This window comes from Cheilinus undulatus, linkage group 3, assembly GCF_018320785.1.
Source record: "Cheilinus undulatus linkage group 3, ASM1832078v1, whole genome shotgun sequence".
Taxonomy (NCBI): domain Eukaryota; kingdom Metazoa; phylum Chordata; class Actinopteri; order Labriformes; family Labridae; genus Cheilinus; species Cheilinus undulatus.
In genome coordinates, this window is record NC_054867.1 from 54,230,167 (window position 1) to 54,256,660 (window position 26,494).

The window sequence follows — 26,494 nt, forward strand, 5'->3', positions numbered from 1 at the left end:
TCATGAATATCTGAAGGAAACAAAAGAAAATAATAATGTTAGTATTATGCTAACAAACACTTTACTGTAAAGCCTGCTTCTGGCTCAATATTGAACAGCACAGGGCAGAAGAAATGGCATCTTATGTTTCGCATACTCCAGAGAGTGACATTTCTGTTACATGGAAGTACTGAGGAAGTAACCTTGTTTTTTAGTTTCTGTACTAAAATGTAGAAAATCATTAACACATGCCTGTGCGCTGACGGAGAGGAGAGAGACAGAGGCTGAGCCTCTGGATGACATCTACTAAAGCTGCATGCAGGAAATAATCAATATTATCCTGATTCTGCAGTCAAATAAGACTGTTTATTTAAATATGGTCCAGACTTAGCTGACAACGTTACCTCCGTTTCTCTGCCTCCTGTCTCACTTGTGATTCTGACATTACAGCAGGTGGTCTCGGTGTGGGAGGTTCGCAATAAATAAAGTGGCAGGACTTTGAGAGTGTAGAATAATATCAAGTTGACAAAGGAAGTCAGAAAATGTTATTGTGAACATTTTTATGCTGTCTGGTCAAAGTCCACCTTCTCTACATAAAGTACTTCCTCATTACCTGTTTATCATTCACGTGTGCTCTAGTTTCTCGGCAATAAAGCCAGCAAACCACACCAGTGGCCTCAGAGGAGAAACTGATTGATAACCTCAGAGTCTTTTTACATACCCACAACTCACCAGAACCCTCAGTCACCAGCGATCACACCTGGACCAACGATCTCACCACAACGATGTCATCGACAGCTACAACCACATCGGGTGGCATGGTGGTGGTCACCCAGGTGTACCCATCTCATTTTCCCCAGGAAGGTCAGCGGGTGTGTCTGGGGACGCAGAGGTTCATCCAGGGACATCCTCTGGCTATCGGGGTGAGTTATTTTATTGTGAAAATGTTGTTTTATTGTGAAAATATGATTTTATTGTTGAAAATTTTAGTTTATTGTGAAAACAGACATTTGTGTGTTTCCTTCAATTAAACGTTGTGTTTTATTTCTGATTGAACTTTTGTGTTAGACATTAGAAAGTTTCAGAGACATTAAAAACAAACTGATCATGATTTAGTTTACATGATAGAGTCTACAGTATTTAGTTTACATGATAGAGTATACAGTATATAGTTTATATAATAGAGTCTACAGTATTTAGTTTACATGATAGAGTATACAGAAAGTTTCAGAGACATTAAAAACAAACTGATCAGAGTCTACTGGCGACATTGATCATATGATGGATATGTTTATAACTGGTCATATCAGCTGACTGAAGCAGGAGCTCTAATTAAAATCATCTTCATAGATCATGTGAAAGTCACCTGATTAGGGAAATAAATTAAATATATTGGATAAAATGGTTTTCTGTCACAATTTGAGTCAGTTTCATGAGAACAACATCCTCTTTTAAAAAAATGTTCCTCTTTTCTACTCCATACATCAGTGTTGACATTTAAAAATAATGTTTAATTACTTCTTCTTTTTTACCTTTACACCTTGTTGAAGGGTATACAGTATTTAGTTTACATGGTAGAGTATACAGTATATAGTTTACATGATAGAGTATACAGTATTTAGTTTACATGATAGAGTCTACAGTATTTAGTTTACATGATAGAGTATACAGTATTTAGTTTACATGATAGAGAATACGGTATTTAGTTTACATGACAGAGAATACATTATTTCGTTTACATGATAGAGAATACGGTATTTAGTTTACATGATAGAGTCTACAGTATTTATTTTACATGATAGAGTATACAGTATTTAGTTTACATGATAGAGTCTAAAGTATTAAGTTTACATGATAGAGAATACAGTATTTAGTTTACATGATAGAGTATACAGTATATAGTTTATATAAGAGAGTATACAGTATTTAGTTTACATGATAGAGTATACAGTATTTAGTTTACATGATAGAGTATACAGTATCTAGTTTACATGATAGAGTGTACAGTATTTAGTTTACATGATAGAAAATACAGTATTTAGTTTACATGATAGAGAATACGGTATTGAGTTTACATGATAGAGTCTACAGTATTTAGTTTACATGATAGAGAATACAGTATTTAGTTTACATGATAGAGTCTACAGTATTTAGTTTACATGATAGAGAATACGGTATTGAGTTTACATGATAGAGTCTACAGTATTTAGTTTACATGACAGAATATAAAGTATTTAGTTTACATGATAGAGTATACAGTATTTAGTTTACATGATAGAGAATATAGTATTTAGTTTACATGATAGAGTCTACAGTATTTAGTTTACATGATAGAATACAAAGTATTTAGTTTACATGATAGAGTATATAGTATATAGTTTATATGATAGAGTCTACAGTATTTAGTTTACATGATAGAGTATACAGTATTTAGTTTATATAATAGAGTATACAGTATTTAGTTTACATGATAGAGTATACAGTATTTAGTTTACATGATAGAGTATACAGTATTTAGTTTACATGATAGAGTATAAAGTATTTAGTTTACATTGTAGAGTATACAGTATTTAGTTTACATGATAGAGAATACAGTATTTAGTTTACATGATAGAGTCTACAGTATTTAGTTTACATGATAGAGAATACAGTATTTAGTTTACATGATAGAGAATACGGTATTGAGTTTACATGATAGAGTCTACAGTATTTAGTTTACATGATAGAGAATACAGTATTTAGTTTACATGATAGAGTCTACAGTATTTAGTTTACATGATAGAGAATACGGTATTTAGTTTACATGATAGAGAATACGGTATTTAGTTTACATGACAGAATATAAAGTATTTAGTTTACATGATAGAGTATACAGTATTTAGTTTACATGATAGAGAATATAGTATTTAGTTTACATGATAGAGTCTACAGTATTTAGTTTACATGATAGAATACAAAGTATTTAGTTTACATGATAGAGTATACAGTATTTATTTTACATGATAGAGTATACAGTATTTAGTTTACATGATAGAGTCTAAAGTATTAAGTTTACATGATAGAGAATACAGTATTTAGTTTACATGAAAGAGAATACAGTATTTAGTTTACATGATAGAGTCTACAGTATTTAGTTTACATGATAGAATATTAAGTATTTAGTTTACATGATAGAGTATACAGTATTTAGTTTACATTATAGAGAATATAGTATTTAGTTTACATGATAGAGTCTACAGTATTTAGTTTACATGATAGAGTATACAGTATTTAGTTTACATGATAGAGTATACAGTATTTAGTTTACATGATAGAGAATACAGTATTTAGTTTACATGATAGAGTCTACAGTATTTAGTTTACATGATAGAGTATACAGTATATAGTTTATATAAGAGAGTATACAGTATTTAGTTTACATGATAGAGTATACAGTATTTAGTTTACATGATAGAGTATACAGTATCTAGTTTACATGATAGAGTGTACAGTATTTAGTTTACATGATAGAAAATACAGTATTTAGTTTACATGATAGAGAATACGGTATTGAGTTTACATGATAGAGTCTACAGTATTTAGTTTACATGATAGAGAATACAGTATTTAGTTTACATGATAGAGTCTACAGTATTTAGTTTACATGATAGAGAATACGGTATTGAGTTTACATGATAGAGTCTACAGTATTTAGTTTACATGACAGAATATAAAGTATTTAGTTTACATGATAGAGTATACAGTATTTAGTTTACATGATAGAGAATATAGTATTTAGTTTACATGATAGAGTCTACAGTATTTAGTTTACATGATAGAATACAAAGTATTTAGTTTACATGATAGAGTATACAGTATATAGTTTATATGATAGAGTCTACAGTATTTAGTTTACATGATAGAGTATACAGTATTTAGTTTATATAATAGAGTATACAGTATTTAGTTTACATGATAGAGTATACAGTATTTAGTTTACATGATAGAGTATACAGTATTTAGTTTACATGATAGAGTATAAAGTATTTAGTTTACATTGTAGAGTATACAGTATTTAGTTTACATGATAGAGAATACAGTATTTAGTTTACATGATAGAGTCTACAGTATTTAGTTTACATGATAGAGAATACAGTATTTAGTTTACATGATAGAGAATACGGTATTGAGTTTACATGATAGAGTCTACAGTATTTAGTTTACATGATAGAGAATACAGTATTTAGTTTACATGATAGAGTCTACAGTATTTAGTTTACATGATAGAGAATACGGTATTTAGTTTACATGATAGAGTCTACAGTATTTAGTTTACATGACAGAATATAAAGTATTTAGTTTACATGATAGAGTATACAGTATTTAGTTTACATGATAGAGAATATAGTATTTAGTTTACATGATAGAGAATACAGTATTTAGTTTACATGATAGAATACAAAGTATTTAGTTTACATGATAGAGTATACAGTATATAGTTTATATGATAGAGTCTACAGTATTTAGTTTACATGATAGAGTATACAGTATTTAGTTTATATAATAGAGTATACAGTATTTAGTTTACATGATAGAGTATACAGTATTTAGTTTACATGATAGAGTATACAGTATTTAGTTTACATGATAGAGTATAAAGTATTTAGTTAACATGGTAGAGTATACAGTATTTAGTTTACATGATAGAGAATACAGTATTTAGTTTACATGATAGAGTCTACAGTATTTAGTTTACATGATAGAGAATACAGTATTTAGTTTACATGATAGAGTATACAGTATTTAGTTTACATGATAGAGTATAAAGTATTTAGTTTACATGGTAGAGTATACAGTATTTAGTTTACATGATAGAGTAGACAGTATTTAGTTTACATGATAGAGTATAAAGTATTTAGTTTACATGGTAGAGTATACAGTATTTAGTTTACATGATAGAGTAGACAGTATTTAGTTTACATGATAGAGTATACAGTATTTAGTTTACATGATAGAGAATACAGTATTTAGTTTACATGATAGAGTCTACAGTATTTAGTTTACATGATAGAGTATACAGTATTTAGTTTACATGATAGAGTCTACAGTATATAGTTTATATAAGAGAGTATACAGTATTTAGTTTACATGATAGAGTATACAGTATTTAGTTTACATGATAGAGTGTACAGTATTTAGTTTACATAATAGAGTATACAGTATTTAGTTTAGATGATAGAATATAAAGTATTTAGTTTACATGATAGAGTATACTCCATCATGTTTAAATAATAGAGTCTACAGTATTTAGTTTACATGATAGAGTCTACAGTATTTATTTTACATGATAGAGTATACAGTATTTAGTTTACATGATAGAGAATACAGTATTTAGTTTACATGATAGAGTATACAGTATTTAGTTTACATGATAGAGTATACAGTATTTAGTTTACATGATAGAGAATACATTATTTAGTTTACATGATAGAGAATACGGTATTTAGTTTACATGATAGAGAATACATTATTTAGTTTACATGATAGAGAATACGGTATTTAGTTTACATGATAGAGTCTACAGTATTTAGTTTACATGATAGAGTCTAAAGTATTAAGTTTACCTGATAGAGTATACAGTATTTAGTTTACATGTTAGAGCATAAAGTATTTAGTTTACATGATAGAGTGTACAGTATTTAGTTTACATGATAGAATATAAAGTATTTAGTTTACATGATAGAGTATACAGTATTTAGTTTACATTATAGAGAATATAGTATTTAGTTTACATGATAGAGTCTACAGTATTTAGTTTACATGATAGAGTATAAAGTATTTAGTTTACATGATAGAGTATAAAGTATTTAGTTTCCATGATAGAGTCTACAGTATTTAGTTTACATGATAGAGTATACAGTATTTAGTTTACATGATAGAGTACACAGTATTTAGTTAACATGATAGAGTATACAGTATTTAGTTTACATGATAGAGAATACAGTATTTAGTTTACATGATAGAGTCTACAGTATTTAGTTTACATGATAGAGTATACAGTATCTAGTTTACATGATAGAAAATACAGTATTTAGTTTACATGATAGAGAATACGGTATTGAGTTTACATGATAGAGTCTACAGTATTTAGTTTACATGATAGAGTCTACAGTATTTAGTTTACATGATAGAGAATACAGTATTTAGTTTACATGATAGAGAATACGGTATTTAGTTTACATGATAGAGAATACAGTATTTAGTTTACATGATAGAGTATAAAGTATTTAGTTTACATGATAGAGTCTACAGTATTTAGTTTATATAATAGAGTATACAGTATTTAGTTTACATGATAGAATATAAAGTATTTAGTTTACATGATAGAGTATACAGTATATAGTTTATATAATAGAGTCTACAGTATTTAGTTTACATGGTAGAGTCTACAGTATTTAGTTTACATGATAGAGTATACAGTATTTAGTTTACATGATAGAGTATACAGTATTTAGTTTACATGATAGAGTCTACAGTATTTAGTTTACATGATAGAGTATACAGTATATAGTTTATATAATAGAGTATACAGTATTTAGTTTACATGATAGAGTATACAGTATTTAGTTTACATGATAGAGTATACAGTATCTAGTTTACATGATAGAGTATACAGTATTAAGTTTACATGATAGAAAATACAGTATTTAGTTTACATGATAGAGAATACGGTATTGAGTTTACATGATAGAGTCTACAGTATTTAGTTTACATGATAGAGAATACAGTATTTAGTTTACATGATAGAGTATACAGTATGTAGTTTTTCATTTACTGTGTTTTGTTTCATTTGTCCTGTGATCAATCATATTCTAAGGTATCCCCTACAACAATAGTGTTTGATATTCTTTTTTTCCTCTTCTTCTTCCTTGGTGTCTGCAGACGGTTCAGATCATGATCGGAGTATTAGTCCTCTTGTCTGGTATCCCCATGGTGATAAATGGAGGCAGTTTGGGATTGTACAGTGGTTTCTTTGTGTGGGGTGCCGGCTTTGTGAGTATTGATATTTTTTTCTTGATTAACCATGAAATTATAATAATTTACTAAAAAAAATAAATAAAATAAAAACGAAATAATTGATCTAGTAAAATTTTATCCCTTTTACAATTCAGGTTTTTTCATATAAAAACCCCAGCAACCATCATTAACTATAATATCAATAATAAGATCATAATATCAATTTAATATGGCCTTAACTAAAAGTTCTATTAAATTAGAAGTCACATTCTTTAAAAATGTAATTAAGTAATCTGTTTGTTTTAAATGTTGCAAATAAAAACTTTAATTTCTTAAATGATAATGAAATACAAAAAATCCCTAAAAAAATTCAGAAATTTAAAATCTTCAAAAAGAAAGAAAATAAATATATTGATGTTTTTTGCATTCTTATTCTGTAATGTATTTTCTTTCCATTAATCTTTTTACTTTCATGAGCAGTACTTTCAGGTATTTATTTAAGCTTGTTGAAAGGTTCCAAAAAGAGTTTCTGTTTTCCGAATAAACATTTTTTTTATCAAACTAAAATCAGCTTTGTTTAAATATTAATGTATTTGACCTTCATGTATTTCTGAGCATCATTCAGTCTAAATAATCATCTTTTCAACAATCAAACTAATTCTGTGTCAAAGTTCATCGTTTATTCAATGTGGTTTTGTGTCTCGTTCTCAGTACATCACCTCCGGCTCGCTCACAGTGGCTGCTGGGAAATCTCTCAGTCGCTGTCTGGTGAGTGACTTCTTGTTTGCCAGAATCCTGTTACTTCCTGTGTGTGTTGCTGTCATGTGATTGTTAAAATCATGAGAATCAGTGTAGGATTCCCAGCATGCTTCATTTCACGTCATCTATCTGAACAATTTTTTTTTTTTTTTTTTTACATAACATTTTGGGCAGTATTTGTCTTGTTTCTTTGTATTTTTCTAAATTCGTTCACAGACATTATTGTCCCATCCTGTCCTGTCTGATTGTTATTCAGTCATCTCTGACCTGTAATATCGATATTATTGTCCTACCTGTCTGGCTCTGTCTTTCTGCTGATGTGTCTCCTCTCTTCCAGGTAAACACTGCATTGGGTTTCAATGTGGTTTCCACGGTAGCAGCATTCACCGCCATGATCCTGTACAGTTTTGATGCTTCAGGAGTGACCACTTACTGCTGGGATCCCCACTGTGAACAATACATGGTAATTTCTTAAAAGTATTTTTAACACCTGCAGGATAATCAGAGCTAAAATACTTAAAAACAGACAGAAATGATAAACAGCTATAATCTCTGCATGGTTCCTCTAAATTTCACACACACCTCTGACCAAAGTGATGTTTAATATAAAACAACTACACAAAGAAAACTGAAGGAGGAACAACGTCAATGAAACAACAAAAGAGTCAGACAGAGAGCAGGGAAGAGGACCAGAAGAGGACAAGATTCACAATTATCAACAAGACCAACAGCTGCTGCAACCATACCAACATTCATGCCATCTTCATCTTCAACTTCATCTTCATCTTTACCTTCATCATCATCATCTTTATCAGTCTTATTTGGGTGTTCAGCAGAGTTTTGTCGTCAGCCTCCCCTTGATTGTCTAAACGGATTCTGCAGGTCAAACTGATTTTGGTGAATCTGTCTTATATCAGACAATTAGGTGGATTGCAGATGACTCAGGTTCAGCATCTCCAAGTCTGAGGTCCTGGTTTTCTGCTGTATATAGTGGATTACCCCCCCTGGTGAGGAGTGAGTCAGAACCTCATGTAAAGGAGATAAAGTATCTGGATGTTAGGGTTAAGTTTGTTCACTGAAAGGGTCAAATGAAGCACGATATTCACAGGAGGATTGGTGAAGCGTCAGTGGTGACATGGTCTAGCTGGAGATTTAGATATATGGTCAGAATTGTAAAGTCTAGGATCAGAATTGTTAGGTCTGTGGTCAAGGTCTCTGGGGGTTTGGCCATGATCTCTCAGTCTATGGTTAGGAGCTTTAGGTTTATGATAAAAATCACAGGGACTGTGGTCAGAATCTTTGGGTCTATGGTCATCATCTCTGTGTCTATAGTCAGGAGGTTTAGGTCTAGGGTTGTGATTCCTGGGTGGATGGTCATATTCTCTAGGTCTAAAATCACTATCTCTGACTCTATGGTCAGGAGCTATAGGTCTGTTGATAGGGGCTTTGTTCTATAGTCATGATACTTTGGTGTATGGTCATGACCTCTTGTTCGTCATGATCCCTGGGTCTACTGTCAGAAGCATCAGGTCTGTGTTCATCATCTGTGGGTCTGTGCTCAGGAACAGTGGGCATATGCAGATGATTTCTTGGTCTATCAAGCAGAAGTCTTTGGTTAGGAGCATTAGGCCCACTGTCATTATCTCTGGGTCTTTGATCATGATCTCTGAGTCAATGGTCAGGAGCATTAGATCTGTGGTCAAGAGCATTTTCTCTGTGGTCATGATCTCTGGGTCTATGGTAATGATTTCTTGCTCTATGATCAGGAGCTTCAGGTATACTGTTACTGTCTTTGGGTCAGTGGTCATAATCTCCAAGTCTATGGTTATCAGCTTTGGGTTGATGGTCATGATCCCTGGTGTCCATGGTCAGGAGCATTAGGTCTGTGGTCACAATCTTTCGGTTTGTTGTCATAATTTTAGGGCCTGAGATCATGATTCCAAATCAATGACATGACACTCAGGAAGGGGTCTTGGCAAATCCCCTGCCACACTGTGATACCCTGCCGAGTTAAACCAAGGGGAGCTGTGCTGCTCCTTTTAATGGAAATGCCCCATTACAGATATCTGACTGATGGTCATTTTATTCAGGATTTCATTTAAACAAATTATTAAAAGGAAAAAAAAAAGCAAACAGAACAGCAATCTACATTTTTCTAGCAACTACGGGTTAGACTAGAGGGCATGGTCTAGACCTGACCTCTTTGGAAAGGGTCTGATGGGTTGTTATGAACTGGTGCTTTACAAATGAAAACTTGATTGATATGGATCTGTCCGTTACAGACACTGTTTCAGGGTTTCTCAGGGATCCTGGTTGTGTTCCATGTCTTGGAGTTTGCTGTTTCCCTCACCGTCTCTGTATTTGCCTGTAGATCTACCTGTAACTGTGACGACCAGGTGAGTTCATACTGAGCTGTCTACCTGTAACTGTGCTCATTTATTCATGAAACACTGAAATTAAAACTGTGAGGAAGCAGGAATCAAAGTGATGGTTGTTCTGTTGTGTGTCGTTGTTTGATGTTTGTTGATGTCGTTGTGTATCAACAGCCGTCTGTCTACGTCATCCCTGGAAATGCTGCCATGGCTGCCCAGGCTCCACCACCTTTACATACTGTACCTGTCACCATGGCTGTACCGGCCCAACAGGTAGCCCCCCATTATTATAGGGTTACATGATCAGTCTTTGTGGTTCTGACTGTGGCTGAGTCATTATTAATGTTTTCTTCTCTTTGTTTTTGTTGTTTTACAGATTCCTAGCTTCCCAAAACCCGCAGAGAACCAGAACCAGATCCACCCTGGACTCACTGAACCTCCGGCCTACACACGCTGAAGAAAACACCTGCTTTAAAGGGATATTTCAGGATTTCTTAAGTTGAGTTGTATGGGGTGCTTGGCTATAGTACTAGTTTTAGCCTCCAGTGATCCTGTTGTAATTACAAGCTCAGATACGCCTTTCAATCTGGCAGGGCTCCGTGCCGGTTCTGGTTCCTGAACCAAAATTTGAACCAGCCGGTGCGGTCAAACCGGGAATAAATTGGTTCTGAACCTATAAAGTTGGTTCTCAGCTGGAACCAAAAATAGTTGGTTCTTCCTTGGGAACTGTGACATCATCAGTGGGCGTATCACATTCTAGGTTGTGAGGATGAGCAGAAAACAAAAGATGAACTGGTCTGCTGGGGAGACAAAATGTTTGTGATCTGGGCATTGACAGAATTCCAGGTGAAGCTGGAGAACAAGGAAGACCATGTCATTTTCTGAACTTGTGGAAGGGATGGCAACGGCTGGGTTCACCTGAACACCAGACCAAATAATTGATTTACTCAAGAAACTGAAGAGGGAATACCAGGACTGCATGAAAGACTTGGGCCAAAGTGGAGCAGGACGTGGTACAACACGTCCATCATGTCCTCCCACTTTGATTCTGCTTTAACTGGTGTGAACACAAGCCGGTTCGCCAGGAAGTATCAAGGTTCTGAGTCCAGAATGGAACCAGTGCCAGAACCAGAACCATGTCTGTCTGAAAACACTCAGAGAGAACCAGTGCATAGTGGCTTGGGATGGGAATATTTTTTCTGCAAGATTTACATAAAAATGGGCCAAGAAAATATGTCAGCTCGCCTGCACGCTGTGAAAAACACACAAAGCACTTCGTTTCTCCCAAAATCCCCTCTCTGTCAGGCACTAATTTACAATGCAGCTTTCACCATTTTATACCCTTCAGCCTCTGCTCACTGTTTTCAGCCTATTTTTACAGAAAACTCATTAATTTACGCGGACAAAACATACAGCTGCTATGCACCGGCTCTCTCTGAGCTCGTAATAACAACAAGATAAAATGACACAGAAATCACTGGAGGCTAATGCCACTACTATAGCAAACCACCTCATACCACCCAACTTCAAATATCCCAAAAATCCCTTTAAAAAGAATCACATGATAACATGTGAATAACATAATAACATAATGACAGAAGATTAACATGAGATTTACATGTAAATAACAAGAGATTACCATGAGAAAAACAATATCATAAGATTAACAGGATATTAATATCAATATAACATGAACACTCAGAATGAAATTCAAATATTTCTTTTCAAACATTGATGAGATGAATTAAAAGGGTCAGATTAAAAATCACAACACTGATAAAAAATGTTTCACACTCCATCACTGATGAAGATGAACCCTAAAGAATAGATAATAATAATGAGATGTATTTACTTTAATAGAGGCTGTACAGACACTAAAAAACACTAAATCATGGCTTTATAATTTTTCTTATCTAATATGATAAACATGATTTCATCACTGAGCTTGTTGTGATAAAAGTGTTTCTGTATGAAAAATAAAAATGTTCTTTGCCAAAATCGTCATTTTCTTCACAGAACAGAACATTGAGATAAAGATATCAGTGAAACTTCAGACAGAAAAATGTGAAAATTGACCAAAATATTCCAAACTCCAGATGTTGTCTAATGAATCTGTAGGTTCTTTACAGATGACACCACTCAGCAGAACAGAACTCTTGATGGGGGGCAGGAGGTGATTTCTGCACCAACTCTACCAAAAGGCCACGTTAGAGCTGTGTGACAATGACAAGAGTACAAAGTCAGAAAATAAAAACATCTTTAATTGTTCAACTACTTTTGTGTCCTGAAAGTTCAGAAATATTCTGGAAAAAAAGAAATAAAAAACTCACAGAGAAACGGCAGAAGGATGGGATTTAGTGGGGTTCCTCTGCTCTAAAAGTCTGAGGGCTCGGGGAGCAGGTGGCCTAGTGGTTAAAGGTGCTCCCCATGTACGCGGACAGCCGGGTTCAAATCCGGCCTGAGGCCCTTTACCGCATGTCTCTCCCCCACTCTTGACCCTGTTTCTGACTCTATCCACTGTCCTCCTCTATCTAATAAAGGCACAAAAACGCCCAAAAAATAAATCTAAAAGTCTGAGGGCTTTGTGCACCTCAGCAGCAGTGATTCATCTAAAACTAAATAACTGAGGAGCAGTTACCTGATGTTCAGGACAAACACAAGTTTTTCTTTCCATATTTGACTCTGTCAAACAGAGACCCAGATGCAATAAAGAGCTTGTTAGATAAATCTAGATTAAGGCTTTGTCACTGATGTTCTGATTATCATTATCATCACAGAGGATGCTTGTTGTCTTTCTTGCATTATTTCCACTATTCAGGAGGTTGAATCAGCATCATTCTTTTCAGCCATTTACTGATTGTATCATTTAGTTGTAGATGCTCTGCACGGAGAGGATCATATTGACTTAACCCTGAGTTTCTGGACTGTTTTGTCATCTTAACCATACAAGGCCCAGAAAATGTCCTGTGAGTTTGTGCTTTTTTTCAATATTCCACAAAACATAGAACTTTTCATATATGGCAGTTATTTACACTTTACTGGATGTTAAGAGCGTTTTAACAGTTGAAAATGTAGAAATACAAAGAAGATATTTAGTTTACATGACATAGTATGCAGTTTAGTTTGTTTAGAACACATTTATATGACTGGTGATGTTTTTTCATTCTGCTGTATGAAATTAAATCAGATTAAACTAGAATGGCCGTCTGAGGCGGCAGACCCACGCCTAAGCAGCGCCACCGAGGAACTCACGCTCCCATTGATTACTATGGTGTTCAAAATTCGAAGTCCGAGAAAAAACGAACAGGTGCGCGGATCATCACCAAAATCTAATCGATTCTTCCGTGTCACTATCCCAACATTCCCTGAAAGTTTGATGAAGATCCAACTTTCCGTTCTCGAGCTATCTTGTACACATACTTACAAACAAACAAACAAACAAACAAAGATACGGAACCCTTTACATAACCCCCTGCCGATTTCATCGGCGTGGGTAATGAAGGCATCAAAAAGACTGACTCTGAACATTTTTATACTCTCTGGTTTAACTTAACCTTCTTTACCTAAAGTTCTTCCTCATTACCTACAGACAGGTGTTTATTATGCAGCTGTGCTCTAGTTTCTCAGTAATTAAGCCATCAAACCACACCAGTGACCTCAGAGGAGAAACTGAACAATATTTAACCTCAGAGAGTTTTACATACACACAACTCACCTGAAGCCTCAGTCACCAACGATCTCACCTGGACCAACGATCTCACCAGGACCAACGATCTCACCTGGACCAACGATCTGACCTCAACGATGTCGTCGACAGCTACAACCACATCAGGTGGCATGGTGGTGGTCAGCCAGGTGTACCCATCTCACCATCCCCAGGAATTTCAGCAGGTGTGTCTGGGGACGCAGAGGTTCATCCATGGACATCCTCTGGCTATCGGGGTGAGTTATTTAATTGTGAAAATGTGGTTTTATAGTGAAAATGTCATTTTATTGTGAAACTATGATTTCATAGTGACAATGTGATTTTATTGTGGGAAATGTGATTTTATTCTGAAAACATTCAGGTTTTTAATAGAATTAAACGCTATATTTTATTTTTCTGTTTCACTTTTCTGTTAGACATTAACAAGTTTCAGAGACATTAAAATGAAACGGTCAGAGTCTACTATAGACAATCACATGGTAGACATATTTATAACTGGTCATATCAGCTCACTGGAGCAGGAACTCTAATTAAAGTCATCTTCATACATCATGTGACAGTCACCAGATTTAGAAATGGATAAAATGGTTTTCTGTCACAGTTTGAATCAGTCTCATAAGAAGCTTCAACCTCTTTTAAAAAATGTTCCTGTTTTCAACTTCATGAAGCAGTTTTAACTTTTTCTAAATGTTCTTTAATTTGTTCATCTTTTTTTTAACCTTTAAACCTCGTTGAACTTCTTCTTTTACATACCATAGTGTCATTACATCTTCTTCTTCAATTCTAGTTAACCATGAACCTTTAGATCAACTCTAAACTCCCCTGTTTAGTTTTTCAAGAAATGATAGTCCTTCAGGATTTAATTAAGTTAGTAAAATGTTTATTTTAAAAGTTTGTAGTAAAAATGTAAGTCAATAAATTATTATGCTGATATACGAGACATATAATTAATAAAAAATGACACAAATTAAAACTTTGCAACACAAAATGCTTTTTAATTTTATATTATTATTGACATGATAGGTAAATGTTGCTAATTAAAAGTTTTGGATTTTGTGTTTTTAATTTTTAATTATGAATAAGTACTAAGTTTACATGATAGAATATACAGTTTTTGGTTTACATGATAGAGTCTACAGTGTTTAGTTTGCATGATAGAGTCTACAGTATTTAGTTTGCATGATAGAGTAAACAGTGTTTAGTTTACATGATAGAGTCTACAGTGTTTAGTTTACATGATAGAGTCTACAGTATTTAGTTTACATGATAGAGTATACAGTATTTAGTTTACATGATAGAGTCTACAGTATTTAGTTTGCATGATAGAGTATACAGTATTTAGTTTACATGATAGAGTCTACAGTATTTAGTTTGCATGATAGAGTCTACAGTATTTAGTTTGCATGATAGAGTGTACAGTATTTAGTTTGCATGATAGAGTGTACAGTATTTAGTTTGCATGATAGAGTCTACAGTATTTAGTTTACATGATAGAGTCTACAGTATTTAGTTTGCATGATAGAGTCTACAGTATTTAGTTTGCATGATAGAGTCTACAGTATTTAGTTTGCATGATAGAGTGTACAGTATTTAGTTTACATGATAGAGTCTACAGTATTTAGTTTACATGATAGAGTAGACAGTATTTAGTTTTCATGATAGAGTATACAGTATTTAGTTTTCATGATAGAGTATACAGTATTTAGTTTACATGATAGAGTATACAGTATTTAGTTTACATGATAGAGTCTACAGTATTTAGTTTGCATGATAGAGTATACAGTATTTAGTTTGCATGATAGAGTGTACAGTATTTAGTTTACATGATAGAGTCTATAGTATTTAGTTTACATGATAGAGTATACAGTATTTAGTTTTCATGATAGAGTATACAGTATTTAGTTTACATGATAGAGTATACAGTATTTAGTTTACATGATAGAGTATACAGTATTTAGTTTTCATGATAGAGTATACAGTATTTAGTTTACATGATAGAGTATACAGTATTTAGTTTACATGATAGAGTTTACAGTATTTAGTTTTCATGATAGAGTTTACAGTATTTAGTTTTCATGATAGAGTATACAGTATTTAGTTTTCATGATAGAGTATACAGTATTTAGTTTACATGATAGAGTATACAGTATTTAGTTTACATGATAGAGTATACAGTATTTAGTTTGCATGATAGAGTATACAGTATTTAGTTTACATGATAGAGTATACAGTATTTAGTTTTCATGATAGAGTATACAGTATTTAGTTTTCATGATAGAGTATACAGTATTTAGTTTACATGATAGAGTCTACAGTATTTAGTTTACATGATAGAGTATACAGTATTTAGTTTTCATGATAGAGTATACAGTATTTAGTTTTCATGATAGAGTATACAGTATTTAGTTTACATGATAGAGTATACAGTATTTAGTTTACATGATAGAGTATACAGTATTTAGTTTACATGATAGAGTATACAGTATTTAGTTTACATGATAGAGTATACAGTATTTAGTTTTCATGATAGAGTAGACAGTATTTAGTTTACATAATAGAGTTTACAGTATTTAATTAACATAATACAGAATACATTTTAGTTTCTCACTGAGAGTTTGTTATATTCTGTTCATCCTGTGACCAGCAGCGTTATAACTTTTATTTCACAACAGAAGTACATAATGATTTAATTTTTTTTTCTTCTTCTTCTGTGGTGTCTGCAGACAGTTCAGATTATGATTGGCGTGATAGTCTTCTTGTCCGGTATCCCCATGGTGATTCATGCAGGCACCTATTCAGTGGTCATGGGTTTCTTTGTTTGGGGTGCTGGCTTTGTAAGTATTGATTTTTTTTTTCTTGATTAACATTAAAATTTTAATTTACTAATAAAAGAACACACAATCACCAAATATTTATCTAAGAAAAAAAAAACTAAAATCAAATATTATTTGTTAAAACTATTAATAATTTCAAATGTCACAAGGTAAAGTTTCATTTAAATCAGAAATGACATTCCTTGAGAATATAATTAGGTAAGTAAAATGTTTATTTAAAATGTTTTAAATAACTGTTACAAAATATACAACATATTAATAAAAATGTAACAAATTAAAAACAATTTAATCTTTTTTAAATTTTTAATTCTGTTATTCATTTTTCTTGTTTTAATCTTCCTAATGTTGTGAGCAGTAATTTTATTCAGGTATTGATTTAAGCTCATTGAAATGTTCCATAAATAGTTTCAGATTTCTGAATAAACATCTTTTTATCAAACTGAAATCAGGGTTTTTTTTTTTACATATTGATGTATTTGACCTACATTTTTTCAGCACATGTTTTAAGTCTAAATAATGGTCTTTTCAACAACTAGAACCAATTCTATGTTAAAGTTCACCCTTTTATTCGATATTGGTTTGTGTCTCTCAGTACATCACCTCCGGCTCGCTCACAGTGGCTGCTGGGAAATCTCTTAGTCGCTGTCTGGTGAGTTACTTCCTGTTTTCCAGAATCCTGTTACTTCCTGTGTTGCTGTCATGTGATTGTTAAGATCATGACAATCAGTGTAGGTTTCCCAGCATGCTTCATTTCACGCAATCAATCCGAACATTTTTTTTTCTTTACATTTTTTTCTGGCTTGTATTTGTCATGTTTCTTTGTCTTTTCTAAATTCTTTCAGACATTATTGTCCTGTCCTGTGCTGTCGGATTGTTATTCAGTCATCTCTGACCTGTAATAAAGATATTATTGTTGTACCTGTCCTGGCTCTGTCTTTCCTCTCATGTGTCTCCTCTCTTCCAGGTCAACACTGCTTTGGGTTTCAATGTGGTTTCCTCGGTAGCAGCATTTGCTGGCATACTCTTTTACACTTTTGATGCTGCAGGCTTCACCAACTAACTAAATATTATTGTCCCATCCTGTCCTGTCTGATTGTTATTCAGTCACTATTATTGTGTCTGGCTCTGTCTTTCCTCCTCATTGTCTCCTCTCTTCCAGGTCAACACTTTGGGTCAATCTGGTTTCTCAGTAGCATCATTCGCCATCATCCTGTACAGTTTTGATGTTGCAGGAGTGATTACAGGTTCACTGCTGGGATGACAACTGTGGACCATTCATGGTAATTTCTTGTAAATGATGTTTTTTTACATGTGCAGGATAATCAGAGCTAAAATATTTAAAAACAGACAGAAATGATAAACAGCTATCATCTCCGCATGGTTCCTCTAAATTTCACACACACCTCTGATCAAAGTGATGTTTGACATAAAACAACAACACAAAGAAAACTGAAGGAGGAACAACGTCAGTGAAACAACAGAAGAGTCAGACAGAGAGCAGGGAAGAGGACCAGAGGAGGACAAGATTCACAATTATCAACAAGACCAACAGCTGCTGCAACCATACCAACATTGATCTTCATCTTTACCTTCATCATCATCTCAGGTCTTATTTGGGTGTTCAGCAGAGCTTTGTCGTCAGCCTCCCTTGATTGTCTAAACAGATTCTGCAGGTCAAACTGATTTTGGTGAATCTGTCTTATATCAGACAATGAGGTGTCAGATGAAGGTCATATTCTCGGTCTTCACTATCTCTGACTCTATGGTCAGGAGCTATAGGTCTGTTGATAGGGGCTTTGTTCTATAGTCATGATACTTTGGTGTATGGTCATGACCTCTTGTTCGTCATGATCCCTGGGTCTATTGTCAGAAGCATCAGGTCTGTGTTCATCATCTGTGGGTCTGTGATCAGGAACAGTGGGCATATGCAGATGATTTCTTGGTCTATCAAGCAGAAGTCTTTGGTTAGGAGCATTAGGCCCACTGTCATTATCTCTGGGTCTTTGATCATGATCTCTGAGTCAGTGGTCAGGAGCATTAGATCTGTGGTCATGATCTCCTGGATTGTGTCAGGAGCAAAAGGTCTATGGTAATGATTTCTTGCTCTATGGTCAGGAGCTTTAGGTATACTGTTATTGTCTTTGGGTCAGTGGTCATAATGTCCAAGTGTATGGTTATCAGCTTTGGGTTGATGGTCATGATCTCTGGGTCTATGGTAAGGAGCATTAGGTCTGTGGTCATGATCTTTGGTTTTGTGGTCATCATCTCTTGGTCATTTGTCAGGAGCATTAGGTCTGCAGTCACAAGCTTTCTATTTGTTGTCATGATTTTAGGTTCCCACGGATTTTAGGGCCCGAGATCATGATTCCAAATCAATGACATGACACTACGGAGGGGATCTTGGCAAATCCCCTGCCACGCTTTGATACCCTGCCAAGTTAAATCAAGTTGAGCCATGCTGCTCCTTTTAATGGAAACACCTCATTAGTGATAGCTGACTGATGTCATTAGGGCCCATGCACCGACCTTGGTGCGAGGACCCTATTGAAACTGTAGCAGATATTATTATTCTTTTCCTGACTGGGAAATCTCTAATTTGGAGGCCTTAACACGCTCAAAAACTCACCAAACTTTACCCAAAATTGTCCCCCGCAAAAACACAACCTGGTGACGGATTTCCGCAAATCCATCAGGCAGTCGCCACTTGGCGGAGCCAAAAGTGAGATAGGGCCGTGGGTAACACCTACACACACCAAAATTGGTACACATATGTATCATGATAAGACAAACAAAAAAATTACTTATGACCATCATCTAAAATGTACAGGAACTGCACTACAAAACGTTTTTTTATTTGTTTTTTTTGTTTGTTTTGTTTTTTCAAATTTTGGCATTTTCGGAAAAGCAGACATTTCACATTTGAGCAAACTCATCTGAGGGCTTTCATCTGATGGACTCCAGAAGTTTTTTGCATAAACTACACCAACTGGAAGTCTAAAGTTGTGCAAACTGTGACTGACTCTTTACCATGGGGTGGGGCCGTAACAGGGGCCTGATTTTACACTGTTTTTGGTGTGTTTTTTACATTAAAAACTACATAGTAATACCTTGTAACTTTTTACTGCTTATGTCAGTTCTCACCAAACTTCACATAGATAATCACACATTGGTCCTGCATACGTCCATACATCAATATCAATACTTTGACACAGCGCCCCCTTCTGCAAGGTGAACATTTACACCGTTGATTTTTCATGTGTGTTTTATGGGTTGCCACAACAATATTCACCAAAAATACACTGTTCATCCGAGGCCTATGATTTTCAGTCTGCATATGGACAATCATCAGAGCTACAAAAAGCTTCTTGGAACCATGCAAAAATCCCAACAGGAAGTCCACCAGCTCTGCCCCAATTTCAAAATAAGTTTTTTTTTTTTTTTTTTTTTTGACAATTACACACCAAAAACTGATGTAACTTTGGTAAAGATCATTCTGTGGTCTTCAAAGTTTTAATGCAACACATCAGGATCACACTGAACATGCCCACATGAAAACAGCTCATCATGATGCTCCCTACTGCCAACAGGAAGTAAGCCTTTGTCTTATTGTGTTGAACTGATAATGCTCTGATTTTCCCCTCAACTCCTCAATAGCTGTCCCTACAATGACATGTTTCATTATCAGACACCCCCGTGGCCATGTCGGCTGTTTTGATCCTTGAAGTGGGTCATTTCTGTGTTATTCTTACTGTTTTTGACCTGATATGCTCTGATTTTGATCTGAATTCTGTATATCTTCCCCAATATGGACATGTTTCATTCCTGGATGATCCAGTGGCCATGGTGGCCATTTTGATCCATCGCCTCAGACAGGAAATGGGTCATATCTGTATTTTGCTTACTGTTTAGAACCTATCATGCTCTGATTTTCACATAAACTCATCAGTATCTGTCCTAATATTGACATGACTCATTAACAGATACCCCAGTGGCCATTGCAGCCATTTTGATCCTTCGCCTCAGACAGGAAGTGGGTCATATTTGTATTCCTCCTACTGTGTTGAACCAATCATGCTCTGATTTTGACCTGAACTTCTCAATTTCTGTCACAACATCAATGTGTGTCATTCCCGGATGCACCAATGGTCATGGCAGCCATTTTGATCCTTCGCCATCTGACAGGAAGTGGGTGTAACTCTCATAAGAATCACCCGATTGCCTTCAAATTTCACATGTATGATCAGGATCTGCCTCTCTACAAATTCTACTGGTCATGTCATGGATTTACTGTAGCACCCCTACTCTAACATGCCATTACCACCTCCAAAATACAAATTCCAATCTTTTTATGGTTTTACATGATAAATATTCCTTTCCTCATCACCTCTACATGTCCACCTCCACATTTTACATACTGCCACCTACTGTTGAGGGGCAGTACTTTCTCATAAACGAGTACACCATGCTGAATTTTTTCTAACGTAATGACGCTCAACTAAGGATTGCCCTGGTCCCTCTGCTGCACTGCAGCACACTGCACGGGTTCGCCTATACCCCACCATTGCCACGCAGTGGCAGTTGGGCCACACCCCAACCTGCACCGGGGTGCGAGGGCCCTTCAGTACTGCTTGCAGCCCTAGTTTTATTCTGGATTTGATTTAAACAAATTATTAGAGGGAAAAATATATTAAACAGAGCAGCTTTCTTAATTTTCACTAGCCACTACTTGACTAGAGGGCATGGTCTAGACCTGCCCCCTTTGAAAGGGTCTGATGGGTTGGTTATGAACTGGTGGTTTACAAATGAAAACTGACTGACTGACTGATTGATGCATATGTCCATCTGTCCGTTCCAGGTACTGAGTCAGGGTTTCTCAGGGGTCCTGGTGGTGTTCCATGTCTTGGAGTTTGCAGTTTCCCTCACTGCCTCTATCTTTGCCTGTAGAGCTACCTGTAACTGCTGTGACAACCAGGTGAGTTCATACTGAAATGTAGATCTACGTGTAACTGTGGCTATTTAGTCATGAAAACACTGAAAATGAAGACTGTGAGCAAACAGGAAACAAACTGATTCTGTGTGTGCTTGTTTGTTGTCTGATGTTTGTTGATGTTGTGTGTCGTTGTGTAGCAACAGGCATCTGTCTACGTCAGTCCTGCCGTGGCTGCCCAGGGTCCACCACCTTTACATACTGCACCTGCTACCATGGCTGTACCGGGCCAAGAGGTATTCCCCCATTATTATTGGACTGGTCCAAAAATGGTCACATGATCAGTCTCTGTGGGTTAGTCATTATTAATGTACTCTTCTCTTTGTATTTGCTGTTTTACAGATTCCCAGCTTCCCTAAACCCACAGAGAACCAGGACCAGATCATCCTCGGACTCACTGAATCTCAAGCTTGCACATGCTAAATAAAACACCACTTTAAAAAGAATCACATGAAAAAAGCATGATGATGACAAAAGATGAACATGTAAACAACATGAGATTAACATGAGAACAACAACATCATGAGACCAACATAACAAAATAACAACATGTGAATACGGGATAGTAATTCAATATTATCTCAACATGAACACTAAACATGAAATTCAAACTTTTTTTTTTTTCAAAACCAATGAGACAAATTGAAATGGGTCAGATTTAAAATCACAACATAAATAAAATGTTTTACACTCCATCACTGATGAAGATGAACCCTAAAGAATAGATAATAATGAGATGTATTTTCTTTAATAGAGGCTGTACAGAGACTACAAACACTAATCTGATGTGATAAACATGATTTCATCACTGAGCTTGTTGTGAAAAAAGTGTTTCTGTATGAAAAATAAAACTGTTCTTTGCCAAAATCGTCATTTTCTTCACAGAACACTGAGATAAAAATATCAGTGAAACTTAAGTCAGAAAAATGTGAAAATTTAGCAAAAACATTCCAAACTACAGTTTATGTCTAATGAACCTGTAGGTTCTTTACATGTCCTGTGAGTTTGTGCTTTTTCCCATTTTTCCACAATAATCGGAACTTTGCAGACCGATGCCTCAGTGCCAGAGTATTGTTTGCTCCTGTCAGCGGTACAACGGCTCTCCTTCAAGACTCTCTAGTGAACCTTTTTGTAAAATTGGAAATTTACCTGTGCCTTTTGAACCCGTTTTTGATCCTCTGTGTCTCTTCTTTTTTTTTTCAGTGCCTAACTCCATGTCTCACATCAGCACTTAAACCCAGCACACTCTCAGAAGACTCACTGCCTGTCACCTCCCCCGTCAGATCTCCTCAATTGCACATTTCACCTAAAAATCTGTTAAAACTTTTCCAGTCTGGTCTGTGTTCTGGGTCCACTACACAAAATAATCACAGAGAATGAAGACATAAGCCTGAAAACACAACTGAGACCCAGAAAGTTCAATTTTTTTGGAATGGAAATCTTTATGTCACTTTTTACTGAAATCCAAAAAATGAAAATTTCCATAAAATTTAAAATATATATTTTTTCTATCTCATTTGGTACATTAGTTGTTTTTGGTAACTGATAATCCACTTGAGAGCATTTTTATCATTTTTCAGATTGTATTCAAAAGATTTTTGTTAGTAATTTATGTTCATATTTTTTTAGATAGAGTCATCATAAAATTATGTATCAAATATGATAAAAGCGGCTTTAGGGGTTAATTATTAGAAATCAATTGGTTTTATTTCTTTTTTTTTTTTTTAATTTTGCATCTCAAGATTACGACTCAAACTTATGATTTTGATGCTTCATTTCATGCTTTGACCTTTTCAACTCATAATTTGGACACAATATGTCACATTTTTACCTCCACCAAGGAGGTCATGTGATCGGGAGGGTTTGTTAGTTTGTTTGTTAGCAACATAACTCAAAAACTTCTGGACGGATTTTGATGAAATTTTCAGGGAATGTCAGAAATGGCATAAGGACGTACTCATTAGATTTTGGGACTGATCTGGATCACCGTCTGGATCCAGGATTTTTTAAAGGATTCTTTACTTTTGGGAGATAGGGCTAATGGCAGAGGTCTGCACTCTCCGAGTGCTTTTCTAGTTATCTTTTAGACTCCTACTTTAAAATTTTAAGTCATATTTTTTCATCCCCTTACTTTGGCTTTTAAATCTCAAATTTTGACTTTTAAAGTCATGATTTCAACATTTTTCTTATATTTTGACATTTTTAAATAATAATATTTACTTTTAATATCATATTTTGACCTTTTAGACTACCAATTTTAAATTTATGTCATATTTTTAACTTTATAAGTCATCATTTTGAATTCTAGCTCATAGTTGGACATTCTTAACTCCTAATTTTGTCTTTTTATTCCCATATTTTGACCTATCAGACTTACAATTTAACATTTCAAGTCATATTTTGACTTTTAACCTCATGATTTCAAATTTGATCTCATATTTTGACCTTTCAAACATATGATTTCAACTTCTTCCGCATATCTCTTTAAAAACATTTTTCTAATTTTAATATATATATATATTTATTTATTTATCTCAGATTTAAGCCTTTGAACTTATCATTTTGACTTTTTTGAATTTCCAAATGATTTATCAACGGTGCTGTTCTTTTTTTTTCACATTTTATTACTAATAAAAAAATTGAGATTGACAGTTATGGTTAAACGTTGACCCTGTTAGACTCTCAGGTTAGACCTAAATCCAAAATCCGGCCCCTGCTGTGACTGAGTTCGACGCCCCTGTTTTAGAGGGTTTTTACTGAGGGTTACTCTGTACTATGATCATTAGGTTATGCTGCCACCTGCAGGAAGTCCACGTCACTGCTAGACCAGCGGAGGCTTGAAAAATGTCAATGTTTTCTAAGAGAAATAAAACTTAACATCAAAATGTACAGCCATGTGATCTTTGACTGCACTTAAGCAGTGTGAAAATACATTTTAGATGTGCAAGTACTCCGGTACTTTAACTCAACTAATGAACAGACTGAGCTACGTTCACTTGTATTGGAGAAAAATTTGACCAGGAGTATTGTTATGAATAATTAGTTTTGTACTTGATTATTTTCCCCAAAAAAACTCAGTGAAAATTCCTCTTGCTCATTTAGGGAAACTTGGTGCACCTGAGATGTTTCTCCCATCCGAGAGCTGTTGGTGATCAGCAGGGCTGGGAGGCTGTATAGGAAGCATTTACAGTATTTAGTATACAGTATACAGTTTACAGTATTTAGTTTACATGATAGAGTACACAGTATTGAGTTTACATGACATAGTATGCAGTTTAATTAATAAAACTGACACATTTTTATGCTCTCTGGTCAAACTCCACCTTCTTACCTACTGTTCTTCCTCATTATCTACAGACAGGTGTTTATTATATACCTGTGCTCTAGTATCTCAGCAATAAAGCCATCAAACCACACCAGTGACCTCAGAGAAGATACTGATCAATGAAATAACTTAAGAGAGTTTTACATACCCACAACTCACCTGAAGCCTCAGTCACTAACAATCTCACCTGCACCAACGATCTCACCTGGACGATGTCCTCAACAGCTACAACCACATCGGGTGGCATGGTGGTGGTCACCCACACTGTAAGCCCAAATAAGTTGAATCTACTCAAAAAAATAGAGGAAAGTGGTTGCCTTAAAAGAGTTAAGTAATGTACAGTGAAAACTTAAGTGAATTAAACTTAAATATGTGAAGTTCTGGAATTGTTATTTTAAGTACAATAAACTTAATGTCAAGCTGATTTAACTTAAAATCTTCAGTATTATCAATTCCTGTGCCCAATAAATTGTACTTAGCATTTTAGGTGGATAAATTTCGTATTTTTATTTATAAATATGTCAACTACAAAATTGGGGGAAAAAAAAACAAAGCCCAACATGTATCATTCCTTTTATTGAAACTGAATGCAAGTCAATGCCATATAAAACTCTATATAGAATGGAGGCTAAAAATTTGCCACAAATTTTCCTGAGGAAATTTTCAGATGAAACATAAAAGTTTAGTAGAACAGAGCTACTGTTGTTTGAACAAGTGCACTTACCCTGAAGAATGTAAACAGTCAAAATCTAACTAAAACACTCACTCAAAACATACAGTTTAACAAGGATGAACTCATGTCTGCTTAACGCTGTTATCTGATAAAATGTTTATCATGAAATTTAGATTTGTTTTCTCAACAATGTGTGACTTTTGTCTCAGAATATTGACATTTTTTCTTGTAAATTAAATTTTCGCTCAAGTTATTTTTTCCCCTCATAGATCTCTGTTTTTGTCCTTTGTAAATGTATCTTCTGAGTAAATTTTGTGTTTTCTGGGTTTTTTTTTTTTTATTTCCCACATAAATGGAGTTGTTTTGTTGGAAAGACAAAAATGCAATATGCTCTCAGATGATAAAAGTCACATTAATCAGTAGTAGGCTGACAACATACGCACTTATTGGTGCTTCAGCATAGGAACATTATTAACATGAATATATTGAACAAAGACGGTGCTCCTTCTGACGCTACTGCCAGCTAACTTAAAGGGTAAAAACAGTGTAAACATGCAACATTAAAGTCCAAATACTTACTATATGGAGCAGTAGCTAACTTTTCAGAACCCTGTTTCACACTGCAAGCTGATTTTTCAAAGTCTGTATTTTGGGTGCCAGCTCTCCTCTACCCAGGTTTAACATTACCTGCTGAACAAAGCTGAATGTGTGTTTCATGCACTTTGGGTACTGCAGGTGTAGGGCATAAATGAGTCCGAACAGGACACAGAAAGCCTGAGGCAGGTCGGCTGGTTCATCCATCACCACATTACCCTCCAAGATAATTGCCACACTGGAAGGGTTGAGCTGAGGATTTTCTTCGA

General features: G+C 34.7%; 2 protein-coding genes across 2 annotated transcripts in view; both read left to right on the forward strand.

Annotated features, from left to right (window-relative positions):
- The window catches only part of LOC121507523 (membrane-spanning 4-domains subfamily A member 4A-like), a 46,758-nt gene extending 24,270 nt beyond the window's left edge, over positions 1 to 22,488 (forward strand). Inside the window, exons 5-7 of the mRNA XM_041783932.1 lie at positions 21,502 to 21,618; positions 21,774 to 21,869; positions 21,976 to 22,488. Of these exons, the coding sequence (XP_041639866.1) occupies positions 21,502 to 21,618; positions 21,774 to 21,869; positions 21,976 to 22,056 (294 nt within the window). The 3' untranslated portion in view covers positions 22,057 to 22,488. The remainder of the gene's footprint in view (positions 1 to 21,501; positions 21,619 to 21,773; positions 21,870 to 21,975) is intronic.
- LOC121507525 (membrane-spanning 4-domains subfamily A member 4A-like) lies at positions 622 to 12,104 on the forward strand. The gene is made up of 7 exons (XM_041783935.1): positions 622 to 902; positions 6,901 to 7,011; positions 7,687 to 7,743; positions 8,072 to 8,197; positions 10,017 to 10,130; positions 10,281 to 10,379; positions 10,483 to 12,104. Exons 1-7 carry the CDS (start codon positions 765 to 767, stop codon positions 10,561 to 10,563), a joined length of 726 nt encoding a protein of 241 aa, XP_041639869.1. The 5' UTR covers positions 622 to 764; the 3' UTR covers positions 10,564 to 12,104.
- Positions 22,489 to 26,494: the final 4,006 nt, after the last annotated feature.

Bases quoted from the DNA above. Each gene is read 5' to 3' on its own strand.
- LOC121507525 (XM_041783935.1), top strand. From the start codon at position 765: ATGTCATCGACAGCTACAACCACATCGGGTGGCATGGTGGTGGTCACC. The intron at 8,198-10,016 runs GTAATTTCTTAA...TGTCCGTTACAG, and splicing joins CCCACTGTGAACAATACATG to ACACTGTTTCAGGGTTTCTC. The intron at 10,131-10,280 runs GTGAGTTCATAC...GTGTATCAACAG, and splicing joins CCTGTAACTGTGACGACCAG to CCGTCTGTCTACGTCATCCC.